Source organism: Trematomus bernacchii, unplaced genomic scaffold (assembly GCF_902827165.1).
Source record: "Trematomus bernacchii unplaced genomic scaffold, fTreBer1.1, whole genome shotgun sequence".
In the NCBI taxonomy this organism is placed as follows: Eukaryota; Metazoa; Chordata; class Actinopteri; order Perciformes; family Nototheniidae; genus Trematomus; species Trematomus bernacchii.
In genome coordinates this window covers 12,399,179-12,418,191 of record NW_022987727.1, presented here as the reverse complement: position 1 = coordinate 12,418,191, position 19,013 = coordinate 12,399,179, and the positions used below count along the sequence as shown (strand labels likewise).

The 19,013-nt window shown below is 38.1% G+C and overlaps 1 protein-coding gene across 1 annotated transcript in view; it reads left to right on the top strand.

The window, feature by feature from the left end:
• Window positions 1-19,013, top strand: part of LOC117494547 (vitamin D3 receptor A) — a 91,925-nt gene that overhangs the window by 60,777 nt on the left and 12,135 nt on the right. The window contains exons 5-7 of the mRNA XM_034145519.1: window positions 12,533-12,717; window positions 15,145-15,244; window positions 16,817-16,994. Coding sequence (XP_034001410.1) covers window positions 12,533-12,717; window positions 15,145-15,244; window positions 16,817-16,994 — 463 coding nt within the window. The remainder of the gene's footprint in view (window positions 1-12,532; window positions 12,718-15,144; window positions 15,245-16,816; window positions 16,995-19,013) is intronic.

The window sequence follows — 19,013 nt, the reverse complement described above, 5'->3', positions numbered from 1 at the left end:
CTAAAAGCTGCTTGTGAATATTCGCACAGCAATCGCACAGCCCTATATTTCCTAGTTTTTACATAAATGGCCTTTGGATAGCGGGCGCAAGAAGATAAGTGAAGTGGCCTTATGCATTTGCCCAGTTTATTTTCCTATTTAAAATAAATGAATCCAGTTTAAGTATGTCATGGTTGATTTTCCATTCTTGCCTTATTTTAAGTTTTACACAAAAACAATTAAAATGCCTGCTGATGCCAGGATGAAGGTGGCACTGAGCATTGATTGGTGGGATGTTGACTCATAACCAATTATACAGTCTTGTTTGTCAAACAAAAGGTTTTCCCTTTTACTGTTGTGTTTTATATAGGATGTTGTGCATGTAAATGGTCTGCAAAGTCTAAGATCCCACATTTCCCTCCAGAGGGAGTTTCTCTCCCACACACTCCAAACTTTAAAGGGGACCTATCATGCAAAATGCACTTTGTGATGTCTTTTATATATAAAAGTCAGAGGTCTTCTTTGTTATTTATTGAGCTTTAAAACAAATGAATAACGACTCTATATAATAATATAATAATAAAAAACTGAGCCTCTCTTTTCCTCCCCCTCTTCTGAGAGCCCAGCAGCTGATCAGAGCATGCCCCCCTCTCCTGCAGAGGGGGGCAGAGAGGTGTCATGGCCATTTCCACTGATCATAATTCCATTGTTGAGGTATACTAAAATAGATTTATATTGTGCAATTTTCCAAACTCACATTGGTTTCTCATACAGCATCTCTGTAAACTACTTGTATTCACTGAATTTCACTCTCTGCCTTTAACGGCTGGTTGTAGCTCCAATAGCTCCAGCCCCGACCCTCCCTGTGAGCACAGTGTGCTCTGATTGGTCGGGACGTTGTGAATCGCGCTGAGCTCCGTGGAGGTGTTGTTTCCTTGTTTAGGATACACAGCGAAACACAGCCAAACTCATCCTGAGCACACACAAACTCACAGCCGAAGTAAAAACAATAAGTGTGGCTTGATATTGAGTAAGAAAAAGGTTGATAAACGCTGTGAGAATGGGTCTGCAGAGAGAATTTCGCCGCGATCCCAACTGTCTGTTATCAGCCTGCAGCCAGGGAGGAGAAATCAGCAGAGCTGCCTGTGTGTGAGGAAGTCCGTGGATTGGTCAATTTGGACCAATCAGCGGGGGCTTAATGTAACGGCTCCACGGATTGGTCCATTTGGTTCCGGGTACCGCATGACCGTATCGCGTCATAGCTCTGGGCATGGCTACTGGGTATCCCTACGTAGCGATACCCAGGAAGTAAACAATGGACAATGACGTATCTCCAACGAGGCGTTTTGGGGAGGTATTTTCTGTGTTAGAGTTTTACTCGCTACAGGGTGTACTTTGAGGGTTTTGACTCTGCACACCGTTTACATGCATAAAAACCTTCATAACACACAAGGGGACGGGTAATAACCGGAAAAGCATGACACCTGTCATTTAAAGCTACGTCACAGAATCAGCCCTTGCAAAAACAGGGCTGGAATAGAGCAAATAGAGCGAAATGAGGCATGGCTAAAAATGCATGATCTGTTTGGTATTTTGAAAAGAAACTTCACAGACATGTTTTATATAGGTATGGCCCTACAATATATTATTCAAATATAGCATGATAGGTCCACTTTAAATCATGAATATGTCACAGTAATGGCACAAAATACAAATATGAACCTTAAAATGAGCAATATAGGGATCTTTAGCTAGAGCTGGGTCCAAACACAGACAAAAACACATGGGTGCACACTAAGCAGCATGTGGAGTTAATAATGGATGCACTCATAAAGGTCACAGAACCAAAGGCAAATTCTACAAAACAAACATGTAAGATGCTCATATGACTACAGACAAAAAAGAGGATGTTTACATGTTTGTACTATATACTTGTTTCATCAATATGTCTCACTGTGAAACTTGTAACAACAATGACAAATGTGATAAAAAGGGACTTTTTCCTTTATCCTAGAGACATTTACTGTGACACTTAATGACAGTGTCCAGTGGCACTTGCAGATGAATGTACGTATGGTAATACAACTTTTTTTAAATAACATCTGATGAGTTCTTGAAAAGATAGGATCAATTGTCACAAGGATCATGTTTCAAGATGTACTCATGCGTTGTTTAGATGTCATTGAATGCATCATTGAGGACTGATCATAATTCAGATCCCCTGTGTTTTTGTGGGTAAGTGTTTGTCTGCCTTTATGCTGCCCTCTCTTTATATTGGCAGCATCAACACATCAGGTGTGTGTGTGTGTGTGTGTGTGTGTGTGTGTGTGTGTGTGTGTGTGTGTGTGTGTGTGTGTGTGTGTGTGTGTGTGTGTGTGTGTGTGTGTGTGTGTGTGTGTGTGTGTGTGTGTGTGTGTGTGTGTGTGTGTGTGTGTGTGTGTGTGTGTGTGTGTGTGTGTGTGTGTGTGTGTGTGTGTGTGTGTGTGTGTGTGTGTGTGTGTGTGTGTGTGTGTGTGTGTGTGTGTGTGTGTGTGTGTGTGTGTGTGTGTGTGTGTGTGTGTGCGTGGGGGGGAGCTGAGCTCGTAGTAAACACCCCTGTGCTGTCATGGTTTGACAGAGGTTAGGGAGATGCCAGGAAAATATTTCCACGCGTGTGTGACAGGATTATTATCACGGTAGAGTTTCTGAAATGTTTCAGCCTTTTGATGATTGAATTCCCGCCCTCGGTGTCTTTCAGTAGCAAAGCTTCTCCTACGGTGCTGCCCTCCATTTGCCTCCCTAATTTAAATTCTCCATCCTCTCTCTGTTTCTTTTGTATTCTGTCTCTTTGACAACCTTTATACCCCCATTACCATAAGCTCAAGATGCTTTATTTACAGTTGGGTTGACATGTCTAAAAAGGGGAGAACCTATATGCAGAGCATACACACAAAAAAGGTCAGTCTATATAGTTTTGTGCGATGAGCTGGTTGATATTTAATTATTGTGTGCCTTTTAGTCTTTCAGGGTTCCTGCAGATCCTTAAGAAGTCTCAAAAGACATTCATAAATCAAATTGGTAGAAATCTATTCTTTAAAAGTAATTGCTTAGACAAAAGAAGTAGGATTTTATTAAGCCCTTTTTCTGATGTTTCATTGTACAATTTAAAAAATAGAACTTTAAAGGGGCTCTTATGCTAATTGTTCAGGTTTATGTTGTATTTTGTGCCTCTACTGTGACATGTTGACATGCTCTAATGTTCAAAAAGTGCTTTTTTTTTTTCTCATACTCCATGTGCTGAAGCAATGTGTTGGAGTGCTAGCCAATAGAAGTGCGCGGGTTACATAGTGATGTCATTTTGTCACAGTAAACAAAGGAGTCCAATGGAGTCAGAGAAACTCTCTCTGGAGGCAACTTTGGGATTGTAGCCTTTGCAGACCATCTATATGCACAACAAACCTATATAACACACTACAGGAAAGAGGAAACCCCAAAAAGCAGAATAGTTATATAATAATACATGTTTTTTTAAGGTACCTTTTTAAAGACACCCAAGGCCACCTTACAATGCATAAAATAAATACTAAAGGCAAAAATACATAAGATACAGGGCAGACAGAAAAGTAGACAATATTTATAAAAAAAAATAAAAAAAGTCTCTCTTGCATTGACAAAAATCTGTGTAAAATTGTGTTATGAGTGGCATTAAAAACAGTCATAAAACTAACTTACCTTAAGCTGCTGGATCCTTGTTTTTAATTTGAAATAAACCACACTGTGAGTTGATTAAAAGAAAAAAAACGTTTTACCTAACCAGAAAAGTGGTTAACTACAGCCCACATAAAAACATGTTATTTAAATTGCTAAGTAGACACAACTCAGGGTGCGTACGGGTGTTGAAAATGCTTGAAATTGTACGAGGTGTTTTCAAGGTTTGAAAAGTGCTTGCATTTTGGGAATGGTGCTTGAATTTGGGATAAAGTGCTTGAAATTGTAAATGCTTTATTTCGATTTTTAGATTAAAAGAAAATAAAGAAGTCGGAGTGTGCTTATTATTATTATTGCTTCGCTTTTACATAAAACAGCTCCGCTCCGGCCTTCCCGCGCTATGCGCGTGACCTGCAAGTGTTTGTTTTACGTGTGACCTGGGCATTCTGATGAGAGTGATAGATGACAGTATGCCAGGAGGTTGCAGTTTCAACGAGCGTTGGCTAGCAGAAGACAAATACAAGCCATGGCTAAGACGAGGGTCAAGCCCACAAGTAGCCTCCTGCAAAGTTTGCAAAAAATAACGATGGGAGAGTCTGCGCTGACGGGCCACATGAAAGGTACGCCGTAGTCGAGCATTTTAGATTAGGCTAACGTGCATGTTACGTTTGTTTAAGCTAACGTTAGCAAGCTGAATAGCGAACTCGATGAGGGAGAATAATAATTGCAGGGGACAAACAGTTACAGAGTTACAGTCGCCATCCTGTGGTGTTCAGAGGGTGAAGCACTCACTGTTGTAATTCAACCCAGTCTCACGGCATTTCGTGTTTTAGTCACGAAATATAATCTATTGATTCGACACAGAGCGATTTTAAAAGCAATGTATTTCTACTGGTAGTATGTTTCGTGCCTAAACCAAATGTGACTTGCTCTATCGAAATCAGTCACATTGACCCGAACTTCCCGAAGACACATTTTCGTTTGTATTACTGGTCTGGGGGAAGCTCGCGAGTGTGTGTGTTTGTGTATTTTTGCGTTTGTATGTAGGCCTATTGTGTTTGTGTACCGGGGAAACACTCACAAGAAACACCGGCTGTTGTTATGCTTGTTCTGATGTTAAATTACTCCGTTCTCCGCTTGTAATTATGCTGTTACAAGCGTCAAAGTTGTATTTATCATCTGAATTTGCTGAAACAAGTTTAATATTCTGAAAGCCAATACTTTGTTTATTTGAAAACAAACTGTCCCGGACCCTGTCGTGTTATCTATGATTACTATACGCCTTTACTTCATAATTTCAGCCGGAGGGAGGGGGAGCGGCACTGCGGAAGAGCAGGGTGCGAATTGAGAGGTGCCTCTTCTTCCCTTTACAAGCTGTTATAAATTATAAACTGAGGATTTGACCGCGTCGCTATGGTTGATACTTTTAGAAACAGGCTTTAATATAGCATCTTGAAGTATTATACAAGTAAAACTACATTTAGCTTTAATCCCATGTAATTGTAGAATGAACACAGTCTTCCTTTGAAGATTTATAAGTCAGGTGTCTTGAGTAGTCAACATTACCTACAAATCATTGTACACATTTGTAAATATTATTTTCCACTTGTTACAATTGTGAGTCTATTTGTATGCAGCTCTGCGTGATTTTGTGGCTACAATTCAGGCTAATACGCTACCAGAGGTGGAATAAGTACTCAGATGTTGTACTTGAGTAGAAGTACTCATATCTTGTACTTGAGTAGAAGTACTCAGATCTTGTACTAGAGTAAAAGTACAAGTACTCAGATCTTGTACTAGAGTAAAAGTACAAGTACTCAGATCTTGTACTTGAGTAAAAGTACAAGTACTCAGATCTTGTACTCAAGTACCAGAGTGTAGGAATACTCTGTTACAGTAAAAGTCCTGCATTCAAAATGTTCCTCAAGTAAAAGTAGAAAAGTATTATCATCAAAATATAGTTAAAGTAGCGACAGTAAAAGTAGTCATTGTGCAGATTGGTCCATTTCAGAATAATATATATGATATGTTTTATAATGATTGATCATTAAAGTGTTCTCAAAGCTGGTAAAGGTGCAGCTAGTTGTAATGACTTTGTATACTGCAGGGTAGCTTGTGAATTTACTCCAGGTGGAACTAAAGTCTGATTCAACACTTGATTATATTTCACATCATTCATCAGAATCTGTAAAGTAACTAAAGGTATTAAATACATGTAGTGGAGTAAAAGTACACCATTTACCTCTGACTTATGTTTACTGCCAACCTAAAAGTACCTCAAAAATAGTAATCAATAATGTATTGAAAAGTTATTTGGCTGATTGTTTTATATTGGTTCAGCCAGGTTATATGGAATGCCCAGTCTACGTACAGATAGGTCACACATTTTGAAATATTAAACTTAGTTTTCTTTTCTTTAATTTTTCATCCTCATGTAGAATGCTATCACGAAACACATTTTGTTGTTTATACTTTATAGCATAAAGAACATCTGATTTAATGTGTGGTAGGGAAATAATCATTTGAGTATAAGTATGTGTATATAAATATGTAATTTACAACAGCTGTAAGATGCTTGAAAAGCTTGAAAATGCACCTTGAAAATGCTTGAAAAGTGCTTGAATTTGACTTTGGAAAAGGTGTAAGAACCCTGACAACTAAGTGTTCCCAAATGGGTTTATATCCCAAGTCTTCCTGCCTCCATGCACAGTGCCATTGTGAGCTGTTGGTAGCTATGTTTGCACTCGGCATGTGCCCTGATGCCTGACTGACCTGAATTCATCTCATGGAACATCACTGTCCCAGGCCAGCAGTGCAGTCATATTGGCCCTGCACCAAATCCAGCTTGACATATATCACACCAAATCTGAGTAGCATGCATTGTGTTTAACTGGTCGCTTGGCTGTCTAATGAGTAAGCCCGCTGTGAACCTCCACTACAGGGCCTTTCCTTCCATGTCAGTGTCTGGCATTACCAGCGCAACCCCCACCCTCTCTGTTTGCCTTTCTTTCTGTCTTTCTTTCTTAACCACATCACAGCATTCAAACAGTCACTTTCTAAACAGAAAACTTTCTTTTGGCAAACTGCGGTGTGTTTGCCAAGCGCTGTGGGGTGGTCAACATGTTCCTTTTTATGGTCTGTTGTTTTTTTATGTGGACTGCCGCCTTAATGATGCCATCCCAGGCTCAAACTTGGCCGGGCACTGACTGGTTCAATCACGTCCCCGCCCTTAGAATAGCTTGCTTTGACGGCCCTTGCCAAACTTGACCAAAAACTGTGCCTATTCGCGATGGGGCTTCGTGCTGCATCCTTGGATGTCTTCACCACAAGGAGTCCTTGGAGGCTCCTGGCTGGACTTGGACATTGGATGGCAGCCAGAGCCTAATTAATGACGGTGGTTTAAATGAGATGAAAGCCAAGTAAATCCTTTGGTTAGTTTAGCAGTCATTCAGTTGCCTTTTTAAGCCTGTGTAGCCAAACTGTTGTTGTCGTTGGTGGCGTCTGCGTCGGCACATTAGCGGTTATGTAACGCAGCCTCGGTGGTTTCAATCCAGGGTTCAATCACTGTAAATCCTCTTTAAATATAGATGTTTGCAGCTTCCAGGAAAACAAACAGTATTTAGTATTAAGTTAGCATTATCTTAGCATTATTTACTTTAGAGTCTTTTATGCCATTACATTGGTCCCTTAAATTATCAGTAACTGAAAAGTATGTATTTATTTGGTGTATTTCATATTCATATAATCTTCTATATTGTCAAGGCAATACTTTTGTTCTATGACAAGTTTAAAGCCAGGTTCAAAATTATTATTTTGTTTTATTGTCATATTAGAGTCAAGGGTTATTACAAATATAATTTTGAATATCTCTCTCTATCACTCAATAAATCTATAAACAGCCATTACAAATAATACCGTTTTGCTATTTTTTAAAAGTAAAATGTTTTATAAATGAGACTGCTATATACAGTATATACAAAAACAATGTTAAGATAATGGATAGGAATCTAACTGTAACGTTTGGTAAATAGTAGTGCTACTGAAGTTAAGAATTGTGAAATAATATGAATATCACCATTAAACATCCCCAGGTGATTACTTGCATTACCCAATTATTTGTTCTATTACAATTGTTTTTTTGTTTTTTTGCACTTGGATATAAATATTTGGGCTTGAAAAAACAATGTTTTTGCTTTAACAAATTAAGACATTAAATAAGTTCAACAAATAAAACGCAGCTTTAGAAGACGTTACTACAGCAGCCCAACAAAAATAGCGTATACAAATATTATCCTGCATTTAGCCTACATGAACAAGTTATCATATAAAAACTGTAAATGTCATGCCTACAAATTTGATGGAGCCACATTGATGTGCTTGCCTCATGGCTCCGGGCCTGTCTCTCTTTGGCAGTCATGGTGTTTGTATGCACAGTTGAGCGCTTCATGGGTAATCGGTCACTGTGGCAAAGAGGATAATACGAGCGGAGGTATCCAGGGGTCAGTACATTACTCCAGCAGACCAGGAGGAAAAGGATACTCATCATAAAATACATTTACTGTTATTTTATTGAGAACTTTTCCTTTATTCTGGGCTTCTTTGTTCCTTGTGTGCTAATTTTAGGGTGTCACAATATACTGAAGACAAAAGCCTGTGAGCAATTTACTCTATCAAAATATGAAATGTGGTTTTGCAGATATGGTGCATCTCCTTTTGTTGAGTGGTACATATTTGCTCTGCGTATATAACCGAACAGTTTGTTTTGTAATATTTGCTCTGCACAGCTTCCTGTGTGAGTACTGGGAAGCTTGCAATGTGTTCCTGTTGTCGTCAGCAACATCAAACACTGATGACATAACACTGTTTATCTGGGTTTAGAGAAACATCGTGTTCTGATATAAATGATAGATAAAAATGTACCTGAAAAGGGAATTTGAAAGTTTAGTGTGTGTTTGTTCTTTTGTAATGAGCATTTATAGGCGGTTATTTTTAACCTTTAGAATATAACATCTCCATTAAAACAATGACCGTTATAAAATGTTAATGTGTTTCCATTTAAGTTATTTTTTACATAGAAGCCTTAAAATAATTGTTACACATTAAGTTTTTTTAACTTCATTACATATGTCTATGATCTCAAGGGACCAATCTGGTTAAATAAAGGTTTGAAATGAAATGAGATGTCACATCCACACATGGAACATTAGAACTGCCTGTTTTTCATCTTTTTTAAATGTCTTCAGGCACGGCTTGTTCCAGCGCTTCCTGTTTCACACCATGCGTAGCCTCTCCGCACCACACATCCAGATGTTGGTCATTTAGTCCGTTGCTCAGAGGCGTCTCTAAAAGAAAAATATTGCTCTGCAGGAATTGTGCGTTGGGTTAGGGTTTTGGCATTCTGCCTGACTATTGAAAATAGCCTTTCCACAACTGATCTAGAAAAAGAGCTCTAGAGATTCAACACTGAGTGAGTCATTTTAGAAAGCCGATAGATTGCTGCAAGAATGAGTACTCAAACCAGGGAATGAGTCAGCATGTTTGCACCGGTTCTCTTGTCTTGAAGGTGCCTGAAATCAAGTATGTGTTTAAGAGTTTTTCAAGTTTTTTTTATACAGTGTACGACATAAAATACCTCACACTCTTGGATTTTGAGGCCTTTACATTTCTACAAAAAGGCCTTTGCTAACAGGTGCCTAAATGAGACTGCAGATGTGTTGGGGACATTAAACATCACCAATATTTTTAGATTTATAGTCATTTCCAATTATTACTTCTTTGACTTCCCAAACATGAAGATACAAGTTAGAAAATAATTGGTAGTGATGTCGAAGTCATGTGCTAAAGGTTTCGCTTTTTTTTCTTTTGGTGATTTCATTATCGCTCATTATAAAAATGGTGGTTATTTGGGAGGACGACTCGATACAATTATTGTAAACTTCATTGAGTTCTCAACCACAGAAATTAGTTAGCATGTTTGCACTTCTGTTCACTTATGTTGAGGTTTTGAGGTGTCTAAAAAAAGGTCTATGGTTACATAAGCTTTTGATTATTTTTTTCTCTCTTACAACATAAAATACGTCATTCAATTTTCAAGCGTTCACATGTCTTCACAAGGTGGGTGCCTGAGATTGCATGAGATTGCAGATGTCGATAACATTTAATGTTGTCAATAGTTCGCCTCACAGCCTTGTGACTTTGTTTTAGTTTCTAGTATTTTCAAATGTTAGTTTTGTATCACTTTAAAAAAAAAAAACAAGATACAAGTTGGAAGCTTAGTTGTGGGGATTGAATAGAATAGAATTGGAGGGATGAAACCCTCTTTAATGGTCACACATGCAGAACACACAGCACACACAGTGACATCTGTTCTCTGCTTTTAACCCATCCTAGTACCAGGAGCAGTAAAGTCATGTAGTGTAGTTTACACAAGGTTAAGCTTTTTCATTGTAGTGATTTCATTCTTAATAATAATAATAATAATAATTAATGGGATTTTTATAGCGTTTTTCGTAATGCTCAAAGACCCTTTACAAAAGTCCATTTGTGAAGATTTTCAACAAAATGTGAGCAATTTGTCTTCCATGATCAAAAATCCGATTTGCTTATTGTTGTGAGGAACCAGAGTGATGCTAGGTGTATCTTCCCTGAAGAGATCAATAGGCAGAGGTGCAGTTGCTACTGTGTCTAAATCAGTATCTCCACTAATGGCCTTCAACAGCTGAATTTTCAGTACTCAGTTCATAGCAGCCTTATCTAACACGGCTTGGCAACAGTCTTTCTGTCATTCACACTAGATTTTCACAGCACATGCAGGTGCCGAGGTTTTCAGTTCTCCCCTACTCCCTTCTGTTATTTTACTGCAACAATGATCCATAAAGCTACAGAACACATCCTGCACTCTTCCCAATAACAGCATTTTACTGTGAGGCAGTGGTTGGCTCATACTAAAATGCCACTTAAATGCAATTTCTTTGTTATTTAAAGGTATAACAACTCTTATACTAATCATTCTTTGTCTTGGAGTGCATTGGGTTTCATATCAAATAGAGGTAGATGCAAATCTGTTCTGATCCATAATGAATAATGAGTGTTGTGTATATAAGATCACAAAGTAATGTAATTCTTTCAGGCATGTTGAAGTGGCATGCAAACCCAGGAATTCCCCAACGCTTCATCTCAGCTAGTCAAAGCTAAGAGAGTGACTATAAACAGTATGTCCAATCCATTCTGCACCACCGTTCCTCTCCGCCTGCAGTCTCCGCTCCTGCAGCATGAATAAGGCAAAAGGCACTTAAACATCCAACACCCGCCCCATCAGCCGTATGAAAAAGCAGAAGACAGCCTCTCCTGCGTGCCAAGCTCAGGAGATGTATAGTTCATGGATGAAAATATTTGGAGCTTACATTACAGCTCCTTCACTTAGTTCTGAAAGCTTGTTTAACTGCTGACAAGTAGCACTTATTTTTTGTTAAAACCGCAACCCATCTTTAAAACTGAGTGTTTTCAAGGTACAACACATCCAATTTCTTCCTTCAGTGTTGGTCAAAACTAGGCGATCTCAACTTTTCTTGGACAGTATATTGTCACCAAAAATAAGGGCAATAAAAGATATAATGGTATTTGAAGAGAAACTCCCTCTGGAGGGAACTTTGGGGATGTTACCCTTTGCAGCCCATTTACATGCACAAATTCCTATATAACACACTTCAAAAGAATAATAGGGCCTTTTTAAAGGAACTACAAAATTAAATAACCCCCCGAAAAAGCATAACATTTTAAAATACCCCCCTGTAATTGTAAAACACCTTGGAGAGAAGACAATAAGATGAAATTGTAAGATGATATTAGCCTGACGCACAATACCTATAATACATTACAAACTAGGGGTGGGGGAAATAATCGATACAGCATAGTATCCCGACACTTTGCGTGGCGATATTGTATCAATACACGGATACCAAGTATCGTTCTTTTATTTTATAAACATTTTATTTAATTTTTTTTAAAAGATGGTCGTATATAAAACAGGAGTTACGTTAAGACATGTATACAATTGCAATGAAAGTAACAAAAACAAAGAGTTGTTATCTCCTTTTCAGGTTCAAATAACACAAATTGGGTTAATTACATAAACTATTCATATTCAAATACATTTTTTCACCAGGAAGGGAAGACGGACATGGATATGACCCATGTCATTTGCAATATCGCAATATATTGTATCGCAATACTTAGCATATCGTAGAATCGCAATACTATTGTATCGTGGCTTAAGTATCGCAATAGTATCATATCGTGGGAAGCCTGGTGATTCCCACCCCTATTACAAACCGAAAGGCATATCATGAGAAAACGTTTTATTTGTATCTTTATGCAGTTGTATTACTATCCTCTTTCACACAACGACAGATTCTCCTTTGTTCCTGCACGCTTACACTCCTCAAGTAACAATGATGACCTTTAGTTTTTTCCTGTGCTTAACACCATTGATATGCAGATAGTGTAAGGAGAGCTACACCGTGTGACACCACGTGTGTGGACCTGTGGATGTGTTTACTTTCACTGGATTAGACACAATGAGAAGATCAGTTACAACCTTGTGATACACGGGGTGTTAATAGAGTTACCTCTTGATCCAAGACTTGTTTGCAGCTGTCTTTTGGTTCTTTCATTAGAGATAAAAAAATACTTTAAAAAAAAAAGTGTTGCAATGTTTGTATTGACATGACTGCGGGAATTCTTTTATTTGTCTTTGAATTTTTCTTTTGGCACATTCAATATCAGTATTTGTGAAATTGTGTGTTTTTCTTTTTACTGTTCTTAGCTAGAGATATTAAATATATCCTCTGTTTCATCTGGATTGCAGTCATCCTGACAGACGAGGAGGTTCAGAGGAAGAAGGACATGATCATGAAGAGGAAAGAGGAGGAAGCAGCCCGTGAGGCGATGAGGCCACGTCTAAACGAGGAGCAGGCCCGCATCATCTCCAGTCTCGTGGAAGCCCACCACAAGACTTACGATGCCTCCTATTCCGACTTCTCCCGCTTCAGGGTGAGTCCAGCACAAAGTCTCTTCTTTTACCAAAACCACAATCATATTATCCTCAGTTCAGCCCTAAGTCACTTTGTTGTTAACCATAACTATGGGTGGAGCAGGACATGATGTCATGCAATGGAAGGGAAGGCTCCCTGAAGCATGGTATCCAACCATAATAATACGTGTTATTTTTGAAAAGTAAATTAATACAGAAGCAATATTTACCAATCAAGATACATACAGCACATTGTATGCGAGTTAGCCTTCACTTTATGAATAATGTAGATGAATACTATATTCCTTTGATATCCAATGCTAAGTCCTAAGAACTGATCAAACAAAACAAAACAATTCGACAATAGGACATGGATGCCATCTGCTCTGGTTTACCACACCACAACAGACCTTGGCATTCTCTCTCTTAGTTTGTACCCTAGCCGTAATTGGCTGAAGGTGAAACTATGTAACTGTACTTACTCACCTTCTACCATGGCCACTGATAATTTTCAGGTTTTTTTTGGCTGGATTAACTTTTAGTAACCATACAGTATAACCCAACATCTTTGGGTAATTTGTTTGTACTTCTAGATGATCTCACCATTATTAAACTGAACGCAACGAGTCAGAACAAGTGAGGCTTTGGTACACATCTTGGAGCTAGTCTTTTTTTGTGTTTGGTATTAAATGACTCTTGATGTCTAAACGGATTCAGGAAGAGACTTTGAATGCATTGGTAAAAGGCCCTCGTAGTAAAGGAGTGCACTCTGGCACAAACTGGACTGTTTGCTAACTGAGTGCTGTTGAAACCTGCTTTTGATTTTCTCATAGCAGTTCAGTCCCTGCACGACAGAGCAGCAGAGTGCAACAGTGATTGTGTGCATGTTACGTTTTTACTGTACTAGTTAATAAATCATTAAGCTAGCTAACTAGCTTAGCTAAGTCCTCTAATGTTAGCTTATCGTCTACGCTTTTCTATATATATATATTTGTAGGCATATTGTTACAAGTTACTGTTAATAAGCAAGACGTGCCACGTTTTCGTTGTAATACGTATCAATAGGAACTTTTTTTTGTCAGTATTTCAAACAAGAAGATCTTTGTTTTATTCTCTGGTGAATCCTATGGCAATTAGATGTAATGCAGGTGTGCTTCTAGGAGCTCAGTTTACGGTCACCTGTTCTATTAAAACAATTCTGAGGCTTGGGAACTGTATTTAATGTTTTTACATAAAGATTACATCTTGAAAATGTCCAGATAAAAGACTTATATTTTAAATATGGTGTTTTTCTGGCAAGTGGCTATGGTATAAGGGTATTAATAAGTAAGTAATACATACTAAAGTGTAATCACATATGCAATGGTTTTCACTAAACAAACCAAAATGTACAAGATTAACTTAAGCTGAATTGTTGTTTAGCTTACTGTGCTCTTCTCGGGTCTTCAAAACAGTTTGGGTAAAGGCACTTATACATGTGGGGTGGTAGTGACAGTCTGATTTATAATAAGTGGTATCAAATGAATGAAAAGCCATAGGATTTAGCACCGTTCCTGTGATCGTGGGATAGCTTTATTTAATTTGTGTAACCACAGCCATATTTACTTCACACCAACACGTGAGCCAGCATTGCCCGTGTGTGTTTTCAATCTACTCGACACCCGTAACACGAGTCAACAAAGGCGTTTATCTGCCCGTCAGAGGCGTCCTCTTTTCTTCCTGCACGTCATGAACTCGATCTTTTCAGACGTCTTTCTTTCTCTGCAGATCAAAACAATCAGGTCGCCCTGGGATGCAAAAATGTACCTTACTATGTTATTAACCATCTTTTTTTTTGTAATGATGATACACAAAGGCATTTTCAAGGTCTGCAAACCTCATAAAATGTATTTAGTTTCATTCCAAGCTTCCATTGAGGTTTTCGAATTAATAATAATTCATTTATTTTATATAGGTTTTCGAATTAAGTGGAAAATAGGTCTTTCTTTTACTACAGTGAGAATGTTGTTTTTGGAGGGCTAGACACAAAAAAATATGGATTGAAGCAGAACATTTAATAAGATAAAAACATGTTTTGAATTTGGAAATGATTACTGTACATCTCTCATAAATCAATACCTTTCCACAGTAAGTGCTCGCTGTCCTGAGTTTTAGAATAAAGCTCAAGCTTAGATTTTGCATTGATAAGGTCATGGAGATACATTTTCTTGTCAACACACACACTGTGTCCTCGTCTGTCAAAATGACGGCGGCCTTCAGACTTTTCCATCAATGTTAAAACAATTCAGTCAATGTCGCAAAAATATTTTCTTAACACCACCTCTGATGAGAGGATTAATTAAACTAGATTCTTAACCATCCCCCAGCCACAGCGGCCTATTGATTCTTCAGTGTATTACAGTGACATATTAGTATTGATATTAATATTTGTCTCTGTGTATCCGCAGCCTCCAGTGCGTGAAGGTCCAGTAACACGCAGCGCCAGCAGAGCCGCCTCCCTTCACTCTTTGTCTGACGCCTCCTCTGACTCATTCAACCACTCACCTGGTGAGTCCTCTTCCTCCTCCTTCTCCTCCTCCTCCTGCTGTCCTTGAGGCTTTCATTCTTCAGGGTTCACTTCAACAAGTCACAGAGCTTTTATAAAAACAAACACACATAGGCTGATTTCATACTGAGTTTAAGAGTGCAAATGAAAGCCCATTCAACATCTATATTTGTACATTCTGTTACTGCACAAGGCTTCTCCCTGGACAAATAAACTCAATACTCGTGAAGTATTGTCCTTGTTCCTGCTGCTAGTAACTACTATATAGTTTGCTGCAAGATATCTATTTTACCGTGTTACTTAACAACAAAATGCCACAATAGGGAGCGAAAAACGCAGTTTTGGAAAATAGGGAATGTTTTTGTTCCTATTTGAAATTGATTATTACAACACAATGGTTTTAAACAAAAAGTCTCAAAATGTCAGTATTGACTGAAGTGAACAGGTTTTAAAATTGCCTTTAATTCACAAACATATTATTTATGAAAGTTTTTGCTTGAATCATTTTAGATTCAGTATAGTTAGTCAATGCAAGGCTAAAACTAGGGCTGTGCAATTAATCGTATTTTAATGTCGATTACGATTTTGGCTTGCAACGATTACGAAAACAACGTAATCGAAATAAAACGATTATTTTGCTGTATTCCCTTTCTAAATGATGCTCTCAATAAGTCTTGCGTTATACATCCTGCCCGCGCGTGCGCTTTCGCCCCTCCCTAAAAGCCCTCTCGGCCAGGTTGTGTTGTGACTTGCAGTCTGTTTAATAAATCCATATAAACACGTTACAAGGGAAGCTTTAGTTGCCGTGTCTTTATTCTCCGGTCTCTAGCGTCAACTTTCACTAACCTCGTCATGCCGGAACCTCTTAGCTCGCTATTTCCGCAGACTACTATTGTAGCAGTATAATTAAACATTACAGGTTGTGAGTGACATTAGTTATCATATTTATATATGTTTAGTAGGTTGTGGAAGTGCGCTCCAAAATATTTGTTGATCTTCTTTATTGGTATTTATTATTTTGATATTATTTATTTAAATGTAGAATTTAAATTAATTTTTGTATTGGTTCTTCAGTTGAATTATACTTAAAGTTCAGGGTAATCAACTGTTAAAACATACTGTTCAAATTATTATTATAATTTGTTTTAAAGTTCAATAAATGGATGTTTTCAAAGTCAATGAATAATCATATTTAATAATCGTGATATCAATATTGACCAAAAATAACCGTGATTATGATTTTTGCCATAATCGAGCAGCCCTAGCTAAAACTATTGCTTATAAACAAATTCAATATTAATATATACAGATAAGTTACAAGAAAACCCTTTTTAAAGATTAACCAAAACACAAAGAATGTAATAAATCCTTATGAACTGTACAAACTGTGATCAGTCCCCATTAGTCATGACTTTGGTTAACCCCCTGGACATCTTTATATTAGTGCCACTGTAATGTCATTTGATGTATTTCCTTGTTTTCCATCTCTTTAGCTTATAATGTTAGCAATGTTCCTTTTTCTCACCTCTCTTTACCTTGTTGTTCATCTTGTGTCCTATCGTCTCCTCAAACAGAGTCTGTGGACACCAAGATGAACTTCACCAGCCTGTTGATGATGTACCAGGACGGGGCGAGCAGCCCTGACTCCAGCGAGGAGGACCAGAAGCTCTCCATGCTGCCCCACCTGGCAGACCTGGTGTCCCACAGCATCCAGAAGGTCATCGGCTTCGCCAAGATGATCCCAGGCTTCAGGTACGAACTGCCATGATGGCTGGTAGATGTTCAGGTTCATCACAGGAGAGCAGCAGGGACTACTGTCTTGCACCTTGTATTTTTCTTCCTATCACTCAACAAAGTCAGATTTATCTTTTATGTCACAAAATAATATGCAATACTGCAATTTAATGTCTTCTATTGGTGGGCTGAGACAGATTTTTTAAATTTTGTTCTACTCGAGGAATTTAAAATGAGACATTGGATCTTACAAGATAACAATATCGTTTGATCTTTATCTTATAAAAAAACAAATCTATTCATTGTTTGAGTCATTATCAAGCGAAAATGCCAACTATTCGCTCGTTCTACTCTCTGAAACTGATTTGCTGATTCATTGGTTTTAAATAATAATGATATTCTGTAATAATATTTCCATTCGTCCTGCAAAATTATGGTGGACATGTTTATGTATCGACATTTTATGGAAAAAAAATCAGAAAATAAAAAACATAGAAAATGAGACTGATCATGAAAATAATTGTCAGATTAATTAAAAGACACAATTTGTATGTTGTAAGGCATTATAGACTGGATTTGAATTATTCACTGGTTCACGCTCCGATGATTGGATTACTTTTCAGGTTTTGGTTGTCTTTAAAATCCAGTGTTTCTTATTTTACATGCAGAACTATTTGAAATGTATTACTTTTTTTTATTTGAATCTAACTTTTAAAATGTTTAAACTACTTCTGTTAAGATGAATCATTTTCTTTACATTTTATAGCTTTATTCATTTTTAAGATTTTTCATTAATTAATTTATCTTTCTATTTTTACTAATTTGTATATTTATTTGCCTTGTTTTTCTTTTTAATAAGCTGTGTTGTATATAAGGTGTCTTAAAGGATTTCCGAGTAGATTGAATCAATTCTCCTGAAGCGGCCTTTGCTCCCAACTTTTTTCATAAATATATATGAAATCCACTGGTGCAATAAATCATATTGTGGCCATGTTGAAAATGAAACTTCGTTCCCCTGCAGCTCTCTGCTGCTTTGCTGAGTTCTGTAATGATTTGTTGTAAAATCCTGCTACATCCAACCAGTAGCACGTACAATCACAAAGGCTAGCAGCCCAAGCAGGCCTCTCCCACATGCAGAGCACTTTGATTTGCTGCCTGCCAGTATGCAGGACAGCATTGGGTGAGGTGAGATGTTATTATCGCTCCCAAACAAACAAGCTCTTCCAGGAATACACAGGAACAAGCTGAGCTTTATAAATGCACGCTGTGCTGAGAGATAAGTTTCTAAATGTATGCACCAGTGTTGTAGTCAAGTCACCAATTCACGAGTCCAAGTCACTCTCGAGTCACCACTCTTCGAGTCCGAGTCCGAGTCCAAGTCCGAGTCACCAAGGGAGAGTCGTAGTCGAGTCCGAGTCCAAGTCCGAGTCACCCAAGGAGTGTCCGAGTCGAGTCCGAGTCCGAGTCATCATTACCTGTGTTCGAGTCCGAGTCCAAGTCCGAGTCACCTAAGAAGAGTCCAAGTCAAGTCCGAGTCACAAGTCTTCATGTATTAATCTTCGTGGATACATGTGTTGAAATGTAGATGCTCCTCTACATTGCTTTTATCCTGTCATGTTATACTAATCTGTCTATTGAACTGCTGTGAAGCCAGTTTGGCTACAATTCTTGTAATAGGTGCTATACAAATATAAAGCTTATTACTAATATTAATATTATTAATCCAAGTCATCGTGCGCGAGAATTCACGAGTCCGAGTCCGAGTCGCGTCAATCAGTGCGCGAGTCCGAGTCGAGTCACGAGTCCCAGAAAATCGGCACTAGAGTCCGACTTGAGTCCGAGTCCAGGACTCGAGTACTCCATCTCTGGTATGCACATACAGAGAGCACATAATGAAATAATAGAGGAGGCACATATTGGCATACATAATGCATACGTGTGTGTTTGCATGTAACGTAAACAGGAATATAAACAGAGAGACCTTATATTTTTGGTATATTTACATATATTCCTTCTGCTTGCCTTATTATGATCTCA